The sequence below is a fragment of the Hyperolius riggenbachi genome, chromosome 5 (genome assembly GCF_040937935.1).
Source record: "Hyperolius riggenbachi isolate aHypRig1 chromosome 5, aHypRig1.pri, whole genome shotgun sequence".
Taxonomy (NCBI): domain Eukaryota; kingdom Metazoa; phylum Chordata; class Amphibia; order Anura; family Hyperoliidae; genus Hyperolius; species Hyperolius riggenbachi.
Genome location: NC_090650.1, coordinates 182,514,569 through 182,539,438, shown reverse-complemented (window position 1 = coordinate 182,539,438; position 24,870 = coordinate 182,514,569). Strand labels below are relative to the sequence as shown.

At 43.2% G+C, this 24,870-nt stretch overlaps 1 protein-coding gene across 6 annotated transcripts in view; it reads right to left on the bottom strand.

Annotated features, from left to right (window-relative positions):
- The window catches only part of LOC137518508 (tensin-3-like), an 841,402-nt gene that overhangs the window by 270,642 nt on the left and 545,890 nt on the right, over positions 1-24,870 (bottom strand). For 5 of the 6 annotated variants that reach the window (XM_068236462.1, XM_068236464.1, XM_068236465.1 and 2 more), the window contains one exon: positions 14,636-14,725. The exons of the other annotated variant lie outside the window; for it this stretch is intronic. In XM_068236462.1, coding sequence (XP_068092563.1) covers positions 14,636-14,725 — 90 coding nt within the window. The remainder of the gene's footprint in view (positions 1-14,635; positions 14,726-24,870) is intronic. 6 annotated transcript variants of the gene reach the window in all.

The following is a 24,870-nucleotide window of genomic DNA, read 5'->3' as shown; positions in this document are numbered from 1 at the left end:
CGTGCTTAAACACGTTCGCTGTTGCGAATGAGTGCGGTGTTCGCGTTTAGTTAGCGTTTGTTATTTTCCTTGATGTTCTGATCATTGTTGTTTGCTGTGCCTTTCTTGTTACACTTGTCTTCTGTCTTACTCGGTCTTGTGTCACTACTGGCAATCGCCACTCTTGCGATTGCGTTCCTACTTTGTTTCTGCTGTTGTGTGTTCACCGTCGCTGGTTGGCGACTAGATTGGTGCACACACATACATTCTGTCCCTGTGCTCATTCTCATTGGCAATCGCATCTCTTGCGATTGCGTTCTCACTTGGTTTCTGCTGTTGTGTGTTCGCCGTCGCTGGGTGGTGACTAGATTGGTGGACATACATACATTCCTTCTCTGTGCTTATTCAGTTTTGAGTCACTGTTAGCAATCGCCATCTCTTGCGATTGCTTTCCCACTTGGTCTTCACTGTTGTGTGTTCATCGTCGCTGGGGGGCGACTAGATTGGTGGACACACATACATCCTGTCTTTGTGCTCTCTCTCTGTAAGGGCTATCTTGCCCTGCATTGCTTCCCCTCGTACAATTCCTATCTGACATCTGTGGTAGTACAGAGGGGTTGTTCCTCTTTTCTCCACAGCTCCATCTGCCGGCAGGAATTCCCCTCTACAGGTGCATAGCACCCTTGCTGGGTTCTCCCAGTTTATACGCTTGTGGAGGTTTTCCACAGTGTCGGCGCGCATCCTGTGCGCTGACCACGGAAATAATTCCACAATCGTTACACCTCTGGTCTGTTTTGGCTACTTTGTTGGCCACAAGTCAGTAAAAACTGGACTTTCTGGAGAACTGTCTTGTGGACTGGAAGGCCTTGTGTTCATAAGTGGTGGCATATGAGGATAGTATGTGTTACAAGGCCTCTGAGTAGCATGCTGCATTGGTGGATATGAGTAGTTAGGCTGATCATACATCTGTTGGCCATAGTATGGTTGATGTAGTGGAGGTCTATATGGAGCAGGAGGTTGAGGCATATGTCCATGACCATAATAGTATGGGTCATGTGGTACAGTAGGTACTTCTTGTGGCACAAATTTTTCTAATGTGTCTATTACGGTACGTTTTGCTGTCAATTGCCTCTCTGGTGGTACTTTTTGTGAAGAAGATAGTAAACTCATAAGAAACTAAGTACATGGTTCTTTCAACTCAGCTATTTCTTTATCTCTTTTTTTTCCATGTGTGTTACTGCCTTTTCAATGGAAGCAATACGTTTTTGGTCATACTCTGCACAATATATTTCTTACCCTGCTCTTCTTAAAAAGTTAAATTTGTTCTGTTTCTATACAAGACATTTCATGTACATGGTGGCCTAAAACTTGTACTTGGACTGTCTGGTAAGTGCATTGGTGTGTTCTCATCACAATCTTGCACAGATGTAGCACTGGCTTCCACAGATGAAGGTTCTCTAATGTCCAAATGTGTCTCAATGTTTTCTGTGGCATCATCATTGGGTAGATTATCCTATGTACTGTAAAAAAAATGGGAAACAATGTAGCAAATATATGATAGATGACTACAGTGATTTTTTTTTTTGTTTAGTACATTTTACTATACATGTTTCCATGGCACTCAATTATATATATGTGAAAGGCATATAATGTTCAACACAAAAAGAGAAGTTATATACATAGGTAATATGAATCTTAGCACATGACAACTATCAATTAAAACGTAAGTAGTACTTAAAGCAAGAAAGGTAGACTTTTTACAGACAGCCAGGCACCATGTATTTAGTAAACCTTACATGTTAAAAGTCAGACTACATACTTTATATTCTATGTGTAGTATTAAGTTGAAACTGTTGAAATGTCATAATTAGTATAATTATAAACTCACAGCCCAGAATCAGAATATGGCCTCAAAAACTCAAGGGATGCTGTGAATTTATATTTCCTCCTGTTGCTGGCCCAGCCACCACTTCTTTCCTCTGCTTGTCCAACTCATGATGGTAATTGTCACAAACAGATTTCCAACATGTTTTCAATTGGCCAACTGCAAAAGCACAACACATAAATTATATTTCTTTTCCAGATTTCTGGCAACAGGATACACATATGCAGCACTACATTTTGAATATAATTTGGGAAAGTCAACTATACAAAATATTGTGTTGTACACCTGCAAAAAGATCTGGTAAGAACTGCAGCAAGCATTTATGCCTTTCCCAGATCAGGCCAAATGGGAACAAAACATTGATTTGTTCTGGCAGAGGTACCATTTCCCTAATTGCCTGGGTGCTGTGGATGGTAAGCATGTCAGAATGGTTATGACTGCATCCTCTGGAAGCCAATATTTCAATTATAGGACATTTTTCTCAATTGTCTTAATAACTGTGGTGGATACAGATTATACATTTGTGTATATAGATGTGGGTGCCTATGGCAGCTGTAGTGACTCGGGTGTATTTCGCCACCATCGTTTTTGAATGAAACTACAGCTGGGCCAACTGAACATTCCTGGGCCACGCCCTTGGCCAAATACAGTCACCAGCATATCCATGCATTTATTGGTGATGAAGCTTTTGCTCTGTCAGAAAATGTTATGAGACCATTTTTGCAAAAAGAGCCATGGGAAGTGAAAAAAACCCTACCACATCAGTGAAGCCAGAAAAGTGGTAAAATGCGCATTTGGCATCTTAGCTAACAAATGGCGCATTTACCATCAAGGTGTTACCCACAAATGCAGTGACTGTGGTAACGGCAACCTGCAAATTACATAACTATGTGCGAACAATGGAAGGACACATAGTTGATGAGAATGTGAATCCTCCCACATTTAAAAACTTTGTTAGTTCAAGGTTGTGAGGAACGAATACTGCTCTAGCTCTGAGAGAGCAGATGGCACACTATTTTAAACACCACAGGGTGCACAACCATTGTAAATATCACTAACTTGATCTTGTGTGTTTTTGTTTGCTATTATATTGCTGTGTGATTATCGGAGAATTATCCATTATTTACTTTAATCTGTCTCAGCCACCCTAACTGTCTCAGCCACCCTAGCTGAACTTGTGAACTAAGAATTTACGATACCTCTGGGTCAATCCTTATACCAGGTCTGTGAGCAATAAAGTAAACAAGGATCCTTATCTTACCCCATTTAGATGGCCTGTTTGTATTAAGGCATCTTAATGATGTATTTATGCTTGAAAAAAATATCTGTTTTCCCTTTTTGATGTTGCATGTATATAAGCTGTCTGTACCACCAGCTTGCAAACTAACAGGATATAAACCTGACGAAGGCTGCAAGGCCGAAAGCTTGTTTATTCTTATTCATTTGTAGTTAGCCAATAAATGGTATCATCCTGATTTAAAACTTCTTGCTTTTACTGATGGCTAACACGGTACAATACCCTACTGCTACTACTATGCTTGAAGATACCGCAATGTACCGCACTTTCCTGGAACTAAAGAAAGACCTGAAGAAACTTGCACAACTGGACAGCGACATCTTTTTCTTGACTACATGCAAAAAGGAAAAACTTATACCTCAAGGACTAAGGATACAGAATCCCACCCTGCATACATACAATAGCAGGTTTGCAGAAGAAATCTGCAGGAGGAGCTCGGAGAGAATACGGAATAACCTTTTAAGAGTCTGCTATAACCGTAAGAGGATTACAAAGGATGAGATACAGAGCCTGAAACTGTCTCTGAATGATGACCACACTGGATATACATGGGATCAACTACAGACCTTCTATGTGAAACTACAGAGATTCCTAATTAACAACAAAAAGAAAAAACTTCAGAGACTTAGAATTAAGAGTGGATGCCTGGATGCACAAGCAGCAGAAAAAGAGCAACCCACAGGTGTAATGAATCTTTCCTCTTATCAGGCTACTGAAGCTGAAATGTCAGTACTCTCCAAAGGCCTGTCATTCTGCCCTGCGAAACCCATAGACAGGATTGCACTCTGTGGAGATATGGAGGAATTTTTCAGAAAGCTGCGACTCAAGGAACACTACCATGATAAGGAAGCCTGTGATACAATGGATAATGGACCAAAACGCACCAGATCTAAAAAGAAAAAAAAGAAAAAAAGATGGACCCCCAAAGAAGGAAAAAACCCGGCCCTGGATAAATACATAAACAAATTCAGACGCAGAATCTCTGACAGGATCCTGAGTAAAAGAAAGACACTGGCCCAGAACGTAACACCACAGGAGCGACAGGCCATCAGATCCCTTAAGGAGAATAAGGACATTATTATTAAACCAGCGGATAAAGGTGGTGCCATAGTCATAATGAACACCAGTGACTACATCCAGGAGGCACAAAGACAATTATCCAATACCGCTCACTATGCCAAATTACAGGGGGACCCCACAAAAGGCTACAGGATGGCACTTAATAGGATGGTTAACAGATTGCCTGCAAACATCAGACTACATGTAAGGACCCTTATCCCTGAAGAGCCTAGAACAGCCTGCTTTTACATGCTTCCCAAGATCCACAAAGAGGGAAACCCAGGCAGGCCCATAATCTCAGGGAGCGGAACTCTTACAGAGAACATCTCAGGGTGGCTGGAAAACATCTTGAAACCTCTTGTCTGTAAAAGACCCAGCTACTTACAGGATACCACCCACCTCCTGAACAAACTGTCAGCCATCGGCCCAGTACCTGAGGGAACCATACTGGCCACGATGGACGTGGAGTCCCTGTACACGAACATTCCCCATGATGATGGTATTGCGGCCTGCCGTAAATATCTTCAGGGTCAGGGCATACCTGTAAAGCCCATTACTGGACTGATCAAATTCATTCTCACTCATAATTATTTCACTTTTGGACAGGACCTCTATTTACAGCAGATGGGCGTGGCAATGGGTTCGCGATTCGCTCCACAGTATGCAAATCTATTAATGGCCAAAATCGAAGAGGAATACCTCAATGCATGTGGCATAAAACCCTTGGCCTACTTCCGCTTCATTGATGATATTTTAATCATCTGGTCCGCAAGTGAGGATGATCTTCTCCAGTTCCACAGGAACTTCAATGCCTTCCATCCTACAATCAAATTGAAACTTACCTACTCTCACACAGAGATTAACTTTCTGGACACCACCATATACATCAGGGGTAACAACATACAAACCTCTGTGTATCGCAAACCTACAGACCGTCCCACATACCTAAGATATGACAGTTTTCATCCCAAGCACATTAAGAACTCTATAATTTACAGCCAAGCTATAAGAAACAACCAGATTTGTTCTGACAGGATGGACAGAGACAAGCACCTGGATCACCTTAAGAACACTTTCATTAAACAAGGTTACAGTCCTCCCATGGCTGAGGCCCAAATCAGGAAAGCCAGCAACATCCCCAGGACTGAACTCCTGAAATATAAGCAAAACCAGAAAGAGGAACGTGTCCCTTTGGTTGTCACCTACAACCCACACCTGGAAATCTTAAGGAGGATTGCTAAGGAACTTCATCCCATTTTACACAAGGATCACAGACTGAGAACGATATTCCCTAAACCTCCACTCTTGTCATATCGGCAACCACACAATCTAAAACAGATGATTGTCAGGAGCTCTTTGAATAGGCCTCAACAAAACGGAACATCACCCTGCCGACAAAAAATATGTGGGACCTGCAGACACATTTACTCCACTGACAGGGTAACGATACCAGGTTCACAACAGGAGTACAGAATACAAGGTAAATTTTCTTGTGGGTCCACCAATCTGGTATATCTGATCATGTGTGCTAAATGCCCCAATGTTATGTACGTGGGAGAAACTGGACAAACTCTGCGCAAACGTATGAATGGACACAGGCACACTATTAATGATACCAAATCTGGACTCCCAGTTGCTACACACTTTCGGTCCAACGGACACAGCATGGATGATCTTCGTGTCACTGCCCTGAAGGGCGGCTTCAAAACGTCAAATGACCGATTAATAGCAGAAACAAAATTTATAAATTGTTTCAAAGCTGTGCAGAAGGGTCTGAATAAGGACAACAACTTTCTATATTGGTATGAGATTGATGATATATGAACTGTCTCAGCCACCCTAGCTGAACTTGTGAACTAAGAATTTACGATACCTCTGGGTCAATCCTTATACCAGGTCTGTGAGCAATAAAGTAAACAAGGATCCTTATCTTACCCCATTTAGATGGTCTGTTTGTATTAAGGCATCTTAATGATGTATTTATGCTTGAAAAAAATATCTGTTTTCCCTTTTTGATGTTGCATGTATATAAGCTGTCTGTACCACCAGCTTGCAAACTAACAGGATATAAACCTGACGAAGGCTGCAAGGCCGAAAGCTTGTTTATTCTTATTCATTTGTAGTTAGCCAATAAATGGTATCATCCTGATTTAAAACTTCTTGCTTTTACTTTAATCAAATATATGATTTTGAAAAAACATTATTTTGTCTATTATTCTTATGAACCTGATTCCATACATTTGAGCACTATTAAAAAATCTATAGGTAGAGGCCCAGAAAAAGATAAACATTTTGCTCATATAACATGCTGTTGTACAAAAAAACCCCCACAGGATTAAAAGACACGTGTTTTTGTATAACTAGGATGAGGCCTAATTTGCAAGATAAACATGTTATATGAATAATAGTATTGCCTTCTTCAATATTCCAGTAGCATTACATAGTTGAAATACTATGGAGGGAGGGATTAGCTGTAACAGGAGGTATTTGGTCAGCTTCAGGACTCAGTACCTGAGCTTACTCACTAAGTAGCTTCGACACAAGTGGCTTCGGCATTAAAAACAGGCGTTAGAACACAGGCACAAGGGGAGAGGCAGTACTTTAAGCAGCAGGTAAGGACTTAAAAAAAAATTCTCTTCAACCAATATTGTGTTTTTTTGCATTGGTTAGAATATGCTAGGCATGTTGTGGTGTAGTCTTTAAGTTTTGAGGACTCCACCCCAGCTTCACTCACTCCCCCACTTCACTCACTCTCCCTCTCCTCCACCCCAGCTTCACTCCCTCTCCTCCACCCCAGCTTCACTCACTCTCCCTCTTCTCCACCCCAGCTTCACTCACTCTCCCATTTCATCTTTTACCACCACAGTTTACTTTAAGTAATTTTTTCCCACACAATAGTCATCATGTTGGACAATGCAATACAGTGTACATCCTGCAACATGTATGCATACCTTGAAAAGCAGATTGAGGGAGTTTACTGTTGCCCTGGGTGTGTGCGTGTTGCTCAATTAGAGGCTAAAGTCACAGAGCTAAATGGACATCTCTCAATACTGAGACGCATACACAACATGGAGAAGAGCTTGGATCTCACGATCCAGACACTGGAGGGAACCGGTGAAGATGAGGTGGGTGGAGTGCAGCTGGAGCAAGAAGCAGAGGTAGCCGCTAGTTGGGTCACAGTTAGAAGGGGTAGGGGAAAAAGTGTCAGGGAGGCTAGTCCCGAGTTGTCCCTCCCTAATAAGTATGCTTGTTTGCATAATATTGGGGAGGATGATTCTGGAGTAGCAATGCTTCAGCAGGATGTGTCCCTTAGCAACCAAGGCGCAGACTGCTACAACAATAAAGGAAATAGGAGTGCAGCTAAGGCTAGACAGATACTGGTGGAGGGGATTCAATTATTAGGCACACAGATAGGGTAATCTGTCGAAGAAACCGTGAATGCCGTACAGTCTGTTGTCTCCCGGATGCTCGGGTTCAGCATGTAGCAGAAAGAATTGACAGATTATTGGGTGGGGCTGGGGAAGACCCGGCTGTCATGGTACACATTGGCACCAATGACAAAGTTAGTGGGAGATGGAAGGTCCTCAAAAATGATTTTCAGCCAGGTACTTGGAGATAAACTTAAAGCAGGGACCTTCAAGGTGGTGTTTTCTGAAATACTGCCAGTGCCATGTGCTACATCTGAGAGACAGAGGGAGCTTAGGGAGTTAAATAAGTGGCTGAGAAATTTGTGCAGGAAGGAGGGGTTTGGGTTCCTGGAGAACTGGGCAGACTTTGCAGTCGGCTACAGGTTCTACAGCAGGGATGGGCTGCACCTTAATGGGGAGGGTGCAGCTGCATCGGGGGAGAAGATGGCTAAACGGTTGGAGGAGATTTTAAACAAGGATCTGGGGGGAGGCGGGAGTGTAAAGTCTCAATATGTAGACAAGATAAGGTAAAAAGACAGTGGGAGCCTAACATTATGGGGGGAGGGGACAGTGTAAAGAGTAAGGAGGTTGGTAAAACTTCAAGTAGCCCATTTCATGTAACCAAAATTGGAAAATGCGGTGGTAAAAATATAAAGTGCATGGTAATTAATGCTAGGAGCCTTGCACATAACATGGACGAACTAGAGTTCATTCTGATTGACAAAGGCTATGACATTGTGAGAATAACCGAGACATGGATGGATGAAAGCCATGACTGGATAGCAAATTTAGAGGGATACAATGTATTTAGGAAGGATAGAACAGGGAAAAAGGTGGAGAGGTTTGTCTCTTAGTGAAGAATTCTTTTCACAGCTGTCCTGAACGATGAGATGGAGGAAGATTGTGAAGATGTGGAGTCTGTTTGGGTAAATATTCATTGTGGAAATAAAGGTTGCCAATTGATTATTGGGGTATGCTACAGGCCACCACATATTCATGAAGCTGCAGAACTGCAATTACTACAGCAGATTGAAAACGCTGCAAGTAAAAATGAGGTCATAGTTATGGGTGACTTCAACTTCCCATACATTGACTGGAGTATTGAGGCTACCTATTCTGGTAAAAGCAGCAGATTTCTGGCATCACTACATGACAATTACTTGACTCAAATGGTCAAAAGTAGGGGGAATGCATTACTGGATTTGATCATTTCTAATAGACCAGATAATGTATCCAATGTGCAGGTTCAAGAACATTTGGGAAATAGTGATCACAACATGATAACGTTTGATTTGGTGACTGATAGGCCGCGGGGCAGCGGGACCACTAAAACTATGAATTTTAGAAAAGCAAAGTTCAATCAACTCAAGCAGGCACTAAGTTTGGTGAACTGGGATAATGTACTACAAAGGCAGGACACTGAAGGGAAATGGCAAACTTTTACGTATTCTCAATCAATATTGTAGTATGTATATCCCATAAGGAAACAAAATGTCTAGGAATAAAAAAAGGCCTCTGTGGATGAATAGAAAGGTTAGAGATAAAATGAAGGGGAAAAAGAATGCCTATAAGGTCCTAAAACAGGAGGGGACCGAGGCTGCATTAAGCAATTATAGTGCAATAAAAGTTGCAAAAAAGAAATTAGGCTGGCAAAGATTGAAGCTGAAATTCAAATCGCTAGGGATATAACATCTAACCCAAAGAAGTTTTAAAAGTACATCAACTCTAAAAAAAGAAAGCTTGACTGTATTGGACCCCTAAAGGATGAGGGTGGGAACTCAATGGTGGATGACCAATGTAAGGCAGAGTTATTAAATGCTTTCTTTGCTTCTGTCTTCACAAGGCAAACATCACTGTTGCAATTACAGATGCAGAAGAGTCTCAATCTTCCAACTGTAATATTAAATACTTAGCACAGGAAGAAGTGAAGGCAAGACTAAATAAATTAAAAATAGACAAGGCACCTGGCCCGGATGGCATGCATCCTCGGGTCATAAGGGAATTAATTTCAGTTATAGATAAACCCTTTTAACTCATCTTTTGTGACTGTCTTTCAACTGGCAGAGTCCCAGTGGATTGGTGTACAGCCCACATTTTCCCATTATTTAACAAGGGCAAAAAATCAGATCCAGGAAATTATAGACCTGTAAGCTTAACATCAGTTGTATGCAAACTATTTAAGGGGTTACTAAGAGATACTATACATGACTTCATAGTAGAAATAATCTTATTTATCAGCATTAACATGGGTTTACTAAAGACAGGTCCTGTTTGACTAACATGCTCAGCTTTTATGAGGTAGTGAACGCTAATGTGGATATTGGGAATGCTGTAGATGTGATATACTTGGACTTTGCAAAGGCCTTCGACACTGTTCTACACAAACGTCTGGTGCAAAAGTTGAGTTAGTTGAGGATGCAAGGACTGGGGAAGAGTCTGTGAGCATGGATGGGGAACTGGCTAATGGACAGAAAACAAAGAGTTGTGGTCAATGGATCATACTCAAAATGGGCGACTGTTAGCAGTGGGGTCCCACAGGGGTCTGCATTGGGTCCAGTGCTCTTCAATTTATTTATTAATGACCTAGTAGATGCAGTAGTAAGCAATGTTGCTATTTTTGCAGATGATACAAAATTGTGCAGAATCATCAACTCTCAGGAAGATAGTGTCATATTGCAACAGGATCTGGATAGGATGGCTATATAGGCACATAAATGGCAGATGAAATTCAATGTTGAAAAATGTAAAGTCATGCACTTTGTTTGTACCAATGTTCTAGCACCATACAAAATAAATGGGATACAGTTGGGGACATCAAACTTGGAGAAGGACTTAGGAGTACTCATCGACAACAAGTTAAATAATCATATTCAATGCCAAGCCGCTGCAGCTAAAGCTAACAAAATTCTGGGATGCATTAAAAGGGAAATAAAAACTCGAGATGCTAGCATAATATTGCCCCTGTTTAACTCTCTAGTAAGGCCACATCTGGAATATGGAATTCAGTTCTGGGCACCACATTACAGGAAAGATATTGCAGTTTTAGAGCAGGTGCAGAGACGAGCAACAAAATTGATACGTGGGATGGAAGGTCTCACTTACAGTGGCTTGAAAAAGTATTCGCCCCCCTTGAAGTTTTCCACATTTTGTCACATTTCTGCCACAAACATGAATCCATTTTATTGGAATTCCATGTGAAAGATCAATACAAAGTGGTGTACACGTGAGTAGTGGAACAAAAATTATACATGATTCCAAACATTTTTTACAAATCAATAACTGCAAAGTGGGGTGTGCGTAATTATTCAGCCCCCTTTGGTCTGAGTGCAGTCAGTTGCCCATAGACATTGCCTGATGAGTGCTAATGACTAAATAGAGTGCACCTGTGTGTAATCTAATGTCAGTACAAATACAGCTGCTTTGTGACGGCCTCAGAGGTTGTCTAAGAGAATATTGGGAGCAACAACACCATGAAGTCCAAAGAACACACCAGACAGGTCAGGGATAAAGTTATTGAGAAATTTAAAGCAGGCTTAGGCTACAAAAAGATTTCCAAAGCCTTGAACATCCCACGGAGCACTGTTCAAGCGATCATTCAGAAATGGAAGGAGTATGGCAGAACTGTAAATCTACCAAGACAAGGCCGTCCACCTAAACTCACAGGCCGAACAAGGAAAGCGCTGATCAGAAATGCAGTCAAGAGGCCCATGGTGACTCTGGACGAGCTGCAGAGATCTACAGCTCAGGTAGGGGAATCTGTCCATTGGACAACTATTAGTCGCGCACTGCACAATGTTGGCTCTTATGGAAGAGTGGCAAGAAGAAAGCCATTGTTAACAGAAAAGCAGTCGTCCCATTTGCAGTTTGCCACAAGCCATGTGGGGGACACAGCAAACATGTGGAAGAAGGTGCTCTGGTCAGATGAGACCAAAATGGAACTTTTGGCTAAAATGCAAAACGCTATGTGTGGCGGAAAACTAACACTGGACATCACTCAGAACACACCATCCCCACTGTCAAATATGGTGGTGGCAGCATCATGCTCTGGGAGTGCTTCTCTTCAGCAGGGACAGGGAAGCTGGTCAGAGTTGATGGGAAGATGGATGGAGCCAAATACAGGGCAATCTTGCAAGAAAACCTCTTGGAGTCTGCAAAAGACTTGAGACTGGGGCGGAGGTTCACCTTCCAGCAGGACAACGACCCTAAACATAAAGCCAGGGCAACAATGGAATGGTTTAAAACAAAACATATCCATGTGTTAGAATGGCCCAGTCAAAGTGCAGATCTAATCCAATTGAGAATCTGTGGCAAGATCTGAAAACTGCTGTTCACAAACGCTGTCCATCCGTCTAATCTGACTGAGCCAGAGCTGTTTTGCAAAGAAGAATGGGCAAGGATTTCAGTCTCTAGATGTGCAAAGCTGGTAGAGACATACCCTAAAAGACCCTAAAAGACTGGCAGCTGTAATCGCAGCAAAAGGTGGTTCTACAAAATATTGACTCAGAGGGCTGAATAATTACGCACACCCCACTTTGCAGTTATTGATTTGTAAAAAATGTTTGGAATGATGTATGATTTTCGTTCCACTTCTCACATGTACACAACTTTGTATTGGTCTTTCACGTGGAATGTCAATAAAATTCATTCATGTGTGTGCCAGTAATATGACAAAATGTGGAAAACTTCAAGGGGGCCGAATACTTTTGCAAGCCACCGTACCAAGAAAGGTTAGATAAACTGGGTTTATTTAGTCTAGAGAAAAGGCGCCTTAGAGGGGATCTAATTAACATGTATAAATACGTCAGAGGGCAATATAAAAGCTTGGCGGATGAGCTTTTTGTCCCTAGGCCTTCTCAAAGGACTAGAGGACATGATCTGCGCATGGAGGAGAAAACGTTTTAGACATTTATTTAGGAAAGGGTTCTTTACAGTAAGAGTGATTAAGATGTGGAATGCATTGCCACAGGAAGTAGTTATGGCAAATTCTATACTTGCATTTAAAGGGGGCTTAGATGCTTTCCTTGCGTTGAAAGACATCCATGGCTACATTTACTAGGTAATGCCCAATGATGTTGATCCAGGGATTTTATCTGATTTTATCTGATTGCCATCTGGAGTCGGGAAGGATTTTTTTCCCTTTTGGGGCTAATTGGACCATGCCTTGTAAGGGTTTTTCGCCTTCCTCTGGATCAACAGGGGTATGTGAGGGGGCGGGCTGGTGTTGTACTTTGTTCTCTGGTTGAACTCCATGGACGTATTTCTTTTTTCAACCCCAATAACTATGTAACTATGTAAAACAACACAATGATGTAGGGAAAGCAAAGATTAGTGAAAACATAAGAAGGTACTTACTTTTTTTAGCTTTATCTTGTTTAGGCAAATCATCCCAAATGTCCTCAGCAAACTCAGCAGCAATATCAGCCCACACCAGATTCTTCTTGGGTGTATCTTCAAATCCAGGGTGCTTTTTATCATAAAATGCATAATGACCCTGAACTTCAGCGATCAAATCCTCAGTTGTGAACCAACTCCGGTGACTCATGATGCACTTTTAATTTTCCTTCTCCTTCTAACCAAACATAATTGCAGGCTGACCCAGAAATACATCACATTTAAATTGACACGGACAAAAAAGCACTCACAAAATCGCTGCTGTAAGTGCTTTTTAAGGCATTTTGCACTTTTCCTATACCTTCCATTGAAGCCAAAACACTCCAAAAATGGTACAGGTAAAGCGTTTGTGATTGCAAAGAAATCAAAACGCTCTTATGTGAATAGTTTCATAAGAAATCATTGCACAAGCGCTTTTAGAGCGATTTCAAAAATCGCCCGCACTTAAAAAAATCCGCAAACGCCCATAGTGAGAACAAGCCCTAAAACAGCAACAAGTGAGACAAAAGATTTGATTAGCAAATTTCCAGGAAAAAGTTTGCAAAAAGTTTATGAGCAGAGGAAGTATCATAGTCTGTGCATACAGTGCTACCAACAAGCAAGGCATTATCCCCCTTCCACTTTGGGGAGCGGTTTTACAGTGAATCAGCTTCAAACTACCTCTAAGATTTTCAAGAACCTGGCAGTCAAATTCTTCATGTGGCTTAGGTAAGAATGCGGAAGTACAGGCCCAGGAGGTAGTCGGACAGGAAAAGGTCAAGTGGCAAACTCCCTTTGCTTGGCCAATAGCTTTTTCCCACCCCTGCACCCCTTGTCCCAGCAACCAATCTTAACAGATCACACCATAGGCCATTAAAAGGGGAGAAGTGGTTTCTCATTTTGTTTCAGATAGAGAGAGACCGGGACAGAGCTGCATTCATTTCAGAGACTATTAGATCAGGGTGTATTGTCCTCTTTCAGATGACCTACAGAGAAATCCAACCTTGGCTGTGGTATTTTTTTAATCACTGTCCATATCTTAGCCTTTATCAGCATGGAGAATGTAAATGATGAGAGATCATATCATTCAATGTTGGGCTTTAACCTTCCTGGCGGTAAGCCCGAGCTGAGCTCGGGCTATGCCACGCAGGAGGATTTCTCAGGCCCTGCTGGGCCGATTTGCATCAATTTTTTTTTGCAACACGCAGCTAGCACTTTGCCGCTCCGCGCAAAATCGCAGCGCCGTGCCGCCCCCCCCCCCAGACCCCGTGCGCTGCCTGGCCAATCAGTGCCAGGCAACGCTGAGGGGTGGATCGGGACTCCCTTAGACATCACGACGTCCATGACGTCGGTGACGTCATCCCGCCCCGTCGCCATGACGAAGGGGTAAGCACTTCAGGAAATCTCGTTCTTTGAACGGGATTTCCTGATCAAAGATCGCCGGAGGCGATCGAAGCGGGCGGGGGGATGCCGCTGTACAGCGGCTATCATGTAGCGAGCCCTAGGCTCGCTACATGATTAAAAAAAAAATTAAAAAATTGTGCTGCGCTGCCCCCTGGCGGTTTCTAATAGACCGCCAGGGAGGTTAATATTGTAAGCTGCCCCTTGCAGAATTTAAGGAAAACACAAGTACCGTACCTTGTTCTCTTGAAATATCAGGCTTGTACCAGAACTTGGAAGTATCTTGCACAAATTTTACTGTCATGTGCTTATTGCCTTTTGAGCTGTCTGTAAAACAACGAACAATAACATGTATTTTACACAGAAAAGATAAGAAGCCAAAAAGATATACCACATACTAGGTATGCTTAACAGAGCTTGTTAAGTAATTTTTTTGGGCATCAACAAATACTTTCTACCATTCTGGAACTATTTGGCAACTACTGAAGAAATAAAGATTTAAGATCTAATTTTGCTGTGTGGCCTTTGCAAATGCTCATCTGGACAAAAAAGAAGACTGGTCTTCTGTGTTAGGGTTAGATAAAACAAAAATTTAATTGTTTGGTCACAATGATGTTTCCTTCATTTGGCGTAAAAAAGGAGAAGCCCAAGCCTCAATCCAAAGAACAACATCCCCACTTTCAAACATGGCGGTGGAAACCTAATGCTTTGGGGGTGTTTTTCAGCCAAAGGACCAGGGAACCAAATCACAGTAAACAGCACCATGAAAAAAGAGCAATACATGAGGATTCTCAATGACAACATCAGCAGAGAAACTTTGCCTTGGGCACCAGTGGACATTTCAGCATGACAATGACCCAAAACAAACAGCAAAAGTGGTGAAGAAATGATTAGCAGACAACAACATTAACGTTTTGGAGTGGCCCAGTCAGAGTCCTGACTTAAATCCAATTGAGAATCTGTGGAGAGTGATGGCAAGAAGACCCTCCAACCTGAAAGATTGGGAGCTCACTACTAAAGATGAATGGTCAAAAATACCTGTGGAGACAGGTTTTGTAGATGCTCTTCCTAAATTATTGTGCCCCTTTTTACCTTTTCAGTCCTCCTGTGTCCTCCATGTTCCCCCTTCTGTTCCCCATGTCTCCCCTTCTGTTGCCTGCTCCACCCTGTCCTCCTCTGCTCTCCATGTAAAATTATAAGCAATGGTGTCAAAAATCTGTGCAGTTCTTGCCTTTTGCATGATCGCTAACTCAGTAAAGGTGCAGCCTTTAAAGCGTTGTTATTATATAAATCCGGCATAGCGGGGTCTGAACTCTCTATAACAGTAATTATAGATTGACAGTATACCTTGAAATGAATCAGAGCACTCAGTATTTAATTTTATATTAAAAAAATGGATTTGCCTATCATACTACAGCATATATACAAATTAAAAAGAGTTCCAAGTAGCGTTTCCTTCAAACAGTATTCCATCTTATCAGGCCTTTATAGCCAAGCAATCATCAATCTTCTAAGTACATTCAAAAAAAGAATATAACAGTTATGTAGAATAGAATTAAAAGTAGTCTCATCTGTAGAGATGGCCCAAACTTCAGATTTTGGGTTCGCGAACTGCAAACGCGAACTTCCTCAAAAGTTTGTGTTCGTGCGAACTGGGCGAACCGCCATAGACTTCAATGTGCAGGTGAATTTTAAAACATACAGGGACGATTTCTGACCACAAAAGTGATGGAAAAGTTGTTTCAAGGGGTCTAACACCTGGAGGGGGACATGGCGGAGTGTGCGATACATGCTAAAAGTCCCTCTGAAAATCATGTATTTGACACAGAGTAGGGTTACAATCCCTAAAGGGCAGAATTTACATTGCATTGCTAAATTGGAGGCATAAAGTGCTTTAACACAACTTGCGTGTGTATACATCGATCAGGTAGTGTAAGTAGTGTACTGCTTCACACTGAAAGACCAAACTCACTGTTTAACACACCACAAACAGCTGAAAAGGGTTGTCAGGCAGACATCCATGGTCAGATGGACCCTTGACTCAATGCTGTGTGCCAGAGATGACACTACTTGTCCCTACATGGGTGTTGCTTTTTCCACGACCAAAAAATGGCACACTGGTGAGCTCTGGGATGACGGCATTTTGGTGTTGGCGGCAGCAGCTGGCGTTAAAAGGTGTGTAGGCTGGCTGACCCTAGGTGGCGCTACATGCCGTCGGACACTGCCACAAGCTGTTTGCGACAAGCTCCCCCTGCTGCTTATATCAACTCATCTCCTCCTCCTCTCTGTCTCCACCTCTGAACTGTCCCCCTGTTTATCTCGTCTTTCGGGCTCCCAACTGAACCAACCACAGTTCTTCATCATCATCCTCACACCTTACGTCCATGTGTAGTGATGCCTAACTCAGACATATGTGGTGGTTTTGGTGTAACATCCTTAGTGCCTTCATGTTGTAACAATAATGGTTGTAAATCAGTAAATTCACCACAAACATGTGTGACATGTGCGACATGTGCTGTGGAGCGGCTGTGGTGCTAGTAGTTGTGGTGGTGGTGTGGTGGCTGCCGGGTGAGTGGTAAGTAGTTGTGGGGTGCCTGAATCAGAGCAGGAGGAGATTGATATGTCAGTGCGGAAGCGGAGGAAGATGAGGTGTTCTGTGTTAACCAGCCAACTACGTCCTCAGAATCTTGGGGTTGAGGGTTCGTGCGCTCTGAATACTGCATTGGTTTAGGGCCAAACAAAATCATGCCAGCACGATATCAAAAAGACCTGCTGGGTGGTCTGCCTCTGCCTGTCATTTCCATATTGGGGGTATGCACTACTAACAATATTCAATAGTGGTAGACAGTGTGTGTAATCACAAAGAGGCACACAATCAGTGTCAAATACACAGCAGCTGTCTATAAACGTCCTTTATTTGTTCAGCTACACTATTATTCAGCCGCACAAACTGAACCCGGGCTTCTGAAGAGTCGCTACTATTGTTGCTAGCTAGACAGAATAGAGTGTGTTTAACCGTTTGTTTTTGCAGGTCTAGACTCAGCCAGTCAGTGGGTTCCTCTGTCCCATGGTAACAGAGGTGGTGGCAGTTATACCCTGAAATAATGTGTAATTTGTAAGTACCGTAACTCACAGGCTCCCTTCTAGTCGGTCTGCTGCCAAGATTCCAGCGGTTTCTGCGCACCGATTGTGACCACAGATTGCATGGTCTGCGCACCGATTGTGACCACAGATTGCATGGTCTGTGTGCTGAAACCGATTGGAAGGCATTGTGCGGTCCGGCCACTAGGGGCCTGTGACAGTGACAATACACACTGTTCTCAATTAGGAACTGAGCTACTTCTCTCCATTAATGAACTGGGCTTCTCTCAAGTCATCAACCTCCCTACCCACAAAAAAGGACACACTTTGGACCTCATTTTCCATTCCGAACTCCTAATGTCCAATCTGGAAATTGATACAGTAGTTTGGTCAGACCACCACACTTTCCACTTCTCCTTTACAGCACCAGCTGCAAAACACCAAGTGAAAGAACTAATAAAATATCGTTCCTTGAAAGGTTTGTCACCCACACATCTTCAGAACAGCCTCAATCTAGGTGAACAGTGACTGACAGATCACAACTTAGGCCTTGAATCCATGGTTCTTAAATATAACCACAATGTCTCAGCCACTTTTGACGCCATAGCTCCCTTAAAGATAAAACGTTCCGCACCACTACATCACGCTCGCTGGTTTGACAACTCTATAAAGGAACTAAAGAAACAGGGACGCAGATTGGAACGAAGGTGACGGAAACATCAGTCCCCTGATGATAAACTTTCCCTAATTGCTCACCTGAAAAAATATCAAATGATGATTAACAAAAAGAAGTGCTTATTCCTGTCTCATGAAATTGCAAATGCAGCCAACAGACCTGCCCAACTTTTCCGCACGGTTGACAATCTCTGCAATCCATCTTGCAGGAAATCCAGCATCAGACCTTCACAGGAACTGTGCGAGAAATTTGCCCACTTCTTCTCAGACTCGGTCTCCTCCATACTATCTGCCATTCAATTCACAGCCCCAGAAACCCATGCAGGACCATATAACGGATGCAAAAATAGCCTACCACCATGGTCTGATTTTAAGGTAATCACTGAAAAAGACATCTTGGATATCCTCTCAAACCTTCGCCCGACTACCTGCGATCTGGACCCTGGCCCCACTAAGTTTATGTTGAAATGCCCTGAACTATTTACACCGGCATTGATACAAAGAAGTCCTTATTCCTGTCTCATGAAATTGCAAATGCAACCAACAGACCTGCCCAACTTTTCCGCACGGTTGACAATCTCTGCAATCCATCTTGCAGGAAATCCAGCATCAGACCTTCACAGGAACTGTGCGAGAAATTTGCCCACTTCTTCTCAGACTCGGTCTCCTCCATACTATCTGCCATTCAATTCACAGCCCCAGAAACCCATGCAGGACCATATAACGGATGCAAAAATAGCCTACCACCATGGTCTGATTTTAAGGTAATCACTGAAAAAGACATCTTGGATATCCTCTCAAACCTTCGCCCGACTACCTGCGATCTGGACCCTGGCCCCACTAAGTTTATGTTGAAATGCCCTGAACTATTTACACCGGCATTGATACAAAGAAGTCCTTATTCCTGTCTCATGAAATTGCAAATGCAGCCAACAGACCTGCCCAACTTTTCCGCACGGTTGACAATCTCTGCAATCCATCTTGCAGGAAATCCAGCATCAGACCTTCACAGGAACTGTGCGAGAAATTTGCCCACTTCTTCTCAGACTCGGTCTCCTCCATACTATCTGCCATTCAATTCACAGCCCCAGAAACCCATGCAGGACCATATAACGGATGCAAAAATAGCCTACCACCATGGTCTGATTTAAAGGTAATCACTGAAAAAGACATCTTGGATATCCTCTCAAACCTTCGCCCGACTACCTGCGATCTGGACCCTGGCCCCACTAAGTTTATGTTGAAATGCCCTGAACTATTTACACCGGCATTTCATAAAATTGTCAATGGTTCCTTACAAGAAGGGTGGTTTCCATCTAGTCTGAAAGAAGCAATCATCAGGCCACTACTCAAGAAACCATCCTTAGACCCAGATGCTCTAAACAGCTACAGACCTGTCTCAAACCTTCCCTTTCTGGGAAAAGTTATGGAAAAGGCTGTCTACCTCCAACTTGAAGCCAGGCTCTCCAGAAACAGCATCCTTGACCCTCTTCAATCTGGCTTCAGGAAATATCACAGCTGTGAAACAGCCCTCACTCAGATTTGCAATGATCTGCTCATGGCAAGAGACAATGGTCAATGTTCCATCCTGATTTTGCTCGACCTCTCAGCGCCTTTAGGCACAGTCGATCATGAAATATTGCTCAACAGGCTACAAGAGTACTGTGGCATAGATGGCATTGTTCTCCGGTGGTTCAACTCCTTCCTGGCTGGCAGAACACAAAGGGTAGCCTTAGGGCCCTTCCTCTCCAGCCCTGTACCACTAAAATACGGTGTACCTCAGGGCACAATATTATCCCCCTTACTTTTCACCATATACATGCTGCCAGTTGGAGAAATCATACAAAAACATGGCCTGACATATCATTGCTATGCTGATGACACTAGAGATGAGCGTAATGACCTAATTACGATTTCGCGAAATTTCGCGTAATTAGTGTAATTCCGATTATGGCCGTAAGTACATAATCATAATGAAGAAGAATTTCGCGAAATTTCACGTAAGCGTAATTTTCGCGTAATTTTCGCATTACAGTGGGTATTACGAAATTAATGCGTATGGTCATGCTCCCAAGCGGAAAAGTTGATGCATGGATCAATGTTAGGTAGCCGCCGACTTTAAGGGTTAATAGCAAAGCCCCCTTAAATGCTAAGAGCCTCAAATTTGGAGAATATAAAAAAAAAAAGGAATAAGAGGAAACATTTTTTTTTCAAAAAGACCTTATAGTTTTTCAGGAAAATCGATGTTAAAGTTTCAAAGGATAAATGTATACATTTAAAAACCCGCCGACTTTAACGGTTAATAGCAAAGCCTGCTTAAAGTTTAGGAACACCCAATTCCCAGGGTATATTAAGGGGATCAGTGGGAATAAGAGGACATTTTTTTTTTTCAAAAAGACCTTATAGTTTTTGAGAAAATCGATTTTTAAGTTTCAAGGGGGAAAATGTCTTTTAAATGCGGAAAATGTCAGTTTTTTTTTGCACAGGTAACAATAGTTTATTATTTTCATAGATTCCCCCAAGTGGGAAGAGTTTTACTTACTTCGTTCTGAGTGTGGGAAATATTAAAAAAAAAAGACGTAGGGGCCCCCCTCCCAGACCTCTTTAACCCCTTGTCCCCCATGCAGGCTGGGATAGCCAGAATGCGGAGCACTGGCCGCGTGGGGCTCCGCACCCTGACTATACCAGCCCGCATGGTCCATGGATTGGGGGGTCTCGGAAGGGGAGGGGCAGCCAAGCTTTCCCCTCCCCCTCCGAGCCCTTGTCCAATCCAAGGACAAGGGGCTCTTCTCCACCTCCGATGGGCGGTGGAGGTGGAGGCCGCGATTTCCTGGGTGGGGGGGGGGTTCATGGTGGCATCTGGGAGTCCCCTTTAAAAAGGGGTCACCCAGATGCCCACCCCCCCCTCCCAGGAGAAATGAGTATAGAGGTACTTGTATCCCTTACCCATTTCCTTTAAGAGTTAAAAGTAAATAAACACACAAACACATAGAAAAAGTATTTTAATTGAACAAAAAACATAACCACGAAAAAAGTCCTTTAATATTCTTAATTAACCATTAATACTTACCTGTCCCTTTAAATAAATGATCCCTCGCAATAGCCTCGGAAATGTGCTATCAGTTACAATGTAACAAAGTTATTACAACGTAACAACTTTGTTACATTGTAACTACGCCGCACCCGACGCCACTCGCCGCTCAGCCGCCGCATACGCGTCCTGCACAGATCCAACAGAGCTCTGAGCTATATAGCTCAGAGCTCTCTAAGCATCTTTGTATTTGGGCTCCAAGGAGCCCCATTGGTCCTTAGCAGACCAATGGGGTTCCTTCTGATTTGAAGGAACCCCATTGGTCTGCTAAGGACCAATGGGGCTCCTTGGAGCCCAAATACAAAGATGCTTAGAGAGCTCTGAGCTATATAGCTCAGAGCTCTGTCGGGTCCGTGCAGGACGTTAAGTCCCCGCCGGCTCCCGCTGCCCTCCCCGCCTCTCCCACATGTCACCCACATGTCACCCACATGTGGGTGACAGATGTGGGCGGGGTGGACAGCGGGAGCCGGCGGGGACTTAGCGTCCTGCAAGGACGCGTAAGTGTATGCGGCGGCTGAGCGGCGAGTGACGTCGGGTGCGGCGTAGTTACAATGTAACAAAGTTGTTACATTGTAATAACTTTGTTACATTGTAACTGATAGAACATTTCCGAGGCTATTGCGAGGGATCATTTATTTAAAGGGACAGGTAAGTATTAATGGTTAATTAAGAATATTAAAGGACTTTTTTTGTGGTTATGTTTTTTGTTCAATTAAAATACTTTTTCTATGTGTTTGTGTGTTTATTTACTTTTAACTCTTAAAGGAAATGGGTAAGGGGTACAAGTACCTCTATACTCATTTCTCCTGGGAGGGGGGGTGGGCATCTGGGGGACCCCTTTTTAAAGGGGACTCCCAGATGCCACCATGAACCCCCCCCCAGGAAATCGCGGCCTCCACCTCCACCGCCCATCGGAGGTGGAGAAGAGCCCCTTGTCCTTGGATTGGACAAGGGCTCGGAGGGGGAGGGGAAAGCTTGGCTGCCCCTCCCCTTCTGAGACCCCCCAATCCATGGACCATGCGGGCTGGTATAGTCAGGGTGCGGAGCCCCACGCGGCCGGTGCTCCGCATTCTGGCTATCCCAGCCTGCATGGGGGACAAGGGGTTAAAGAGGTCTGGGAGGGGGGACCCCACGTCGTTTTTTTTTTCATATTTCCCACACTCAGAACGAAGTAAGTAAAACTCTTCCCACCTGGGGGAATCTATGAAAATAATAAACTATTGTTACCTGTGCAAAAAAACCTGACATTTTCCGCATTTAAAAGACAGTTTCCCCCTTGAAACTTAAAAATCGATTTTCTCAAAAACTATAAGGTCTTTTTGAAAAAAAAAATGTTCCTCTTATTCCCACTGATCCCCTTAATATACCCTGGGAATTTGGTGTTCCTAAACTTTAAGCAGGCTTTGCTATTAACCGTTAAAGTCGGCGGGTTTTTAAATGTATACATTTTTCCTTTGAAACTTTAACATCGATTTTCTGAAAAACTATAAGGTCTTCTTGAAAAAAATTTTTTTCCTCTTATTCCTTTTGATCTCCTTAATATATTCTCCAAATTTTAGGCTCTTAGCATTTAAGGGGGCTTTGCTATTAACCCTTAAGGTCAGCGGCTTTTTTATACGGGAGCGTTACGGTTTAATGCGAAATTACGGTATGAACGAAACGCGAAATTACGCGTTGAAAATTACGCTTACGGTATTTTCAATTACGATTTTAATGGCAATTACGCTACCGTAATTTCGCATCGTAATACCAAATTTCGCATGCGTAATTATTGTAACGCGAAACTTCGAAAATTTCAGCTCAACTCTAGATGACACCCAGCTATAGTTGTCATTCAAACCTGGCGTCACAGACCCTACTCCACAAATAAACGCATGTCTAGCTGAGCTTCAGGAGTGGATGAATAATAATTGGCTAAAACTTAATGCTGACAAAACTGAGGTTCTTGCTATCGAAGGTTAGGGATCAACAGCAAAGCAGCGCCAGTCTCAACCAACACCGCTAAGGATAGGGAGCTCAGACCTCAACAACTCAGACTATGTACGCAGCCTGGGAGTACTGATTGATGGAAAATTAAGCTTCAGGAATCAAATCTCAGCTGTTGTGAAACATTCCTTCTTTGACCTAAGGAATATTGCAAGGATTAAACACCTCATTCCTTCAGAGGATCTTCCAACCCTAGTTCATGCCTTCATCACATCAAGGTTGGACTACTGCAATGTCCTCTACACAGGCCTTCATAAGAAACACCTACACCACTTGCAATTAGTACAGAATGCCGCCGCAAGGGTGAGCCAACCCCGCCATTGCCACATAACACCAACCCTGTGCTCACTCCACTGGCTACCGATAAAATGGAGAATTTTGTTTAAGATTGGCTTACTGACATTCAAATCTTTGCACAATCTGGGCCCTGGATACCTGAAGGACTTGTTGCAACTACATCACCCCCCCCCCCCCACACACACACACAATCTTAGATCAAAAGGACGTAACAACTTGGTCACCCCCAGAGTCCACCTCAAAACCTTTGGAGACAGGGCCTTTTGTCATGCCGCCCCTACACTTTGGAACTCCCTGCCACACCCAATCAGGACAGCTCCATCCCTGGAAGCATTTAAGTCTAAACTGAAAACCCACCTCTTCAGTCTGGCATTCATGAACATCTGACTAACTCCTCTGTAACACAGTCCAGCCTGCAACCCTGTATTGATCTGAGACACAACTATGCGCTTTGAGTCCTATGGGAGAAAAGCGCTTTACAAATCTTATTGTATTGTATTGTATAGCTGTGTGTGTGTGTGTGTGTGTGTGTGTGTATCACAGGGCTGTCTACTTTAACACACACACACACACACACAGATATCCTATAGTACTTTCAATCACAAATACAGATGCAAGCCAAGCACTGCTTATGATACACAGTGTGCTGGTTTGTAACACATACAAGAGGATGGTAGAACTGCAAGGCCTAGCAGTGACTGTGGCCTGGCCTGTATGCAGTCTGTAACCCACACAGACAGATATCAATAACAGATACAGTTGGAAGCTAAGCACAGCTTATGATATACAGCTTGCTTGCAATAGTTAGAAGAGTATAGTAAAACTACAAGGCCCAGCAACTCGCTGTGGCCTGTATGCAGTGTGACCTGTGTCTCACACACACACACACAAACCCCAAATAGAACAATACGAGCCCTCAAAAGGGTTTTTGTTTTAGGGTGCTTTAAGCAACAAACAGAAGCTCCTAGCTAACTGTCCCTGTCTCTGCAGCAATGTCTCTCCCTTCCACTCACTACAGCAGCAGCACCAGACTGAGAACACGACAGGCGCTGCTGCATTTTTATAGGGGGGGGGGGGGGGTCCGTGGGTGAGTGCAGCCTTATTGGCTGCCATGTGTCTGCTGACTGTGATGTAGGGGGTCAAAGTTTAGCCCAATGATAAGGTATAGGGGGCGGATCGAACCGTCCTATATGTTTGCTACCCGCCATGGACTCGAACAGCTGATGTTCGCCGGAACTGTCCGCCGGCAAACCGTTCAGGCCATCTCTACTCATCTGAATTGGTAGATATGTACAGTATATAGTAGCTGTGTAAAACCTGTAGTAATCTTCTTAACCTCTTG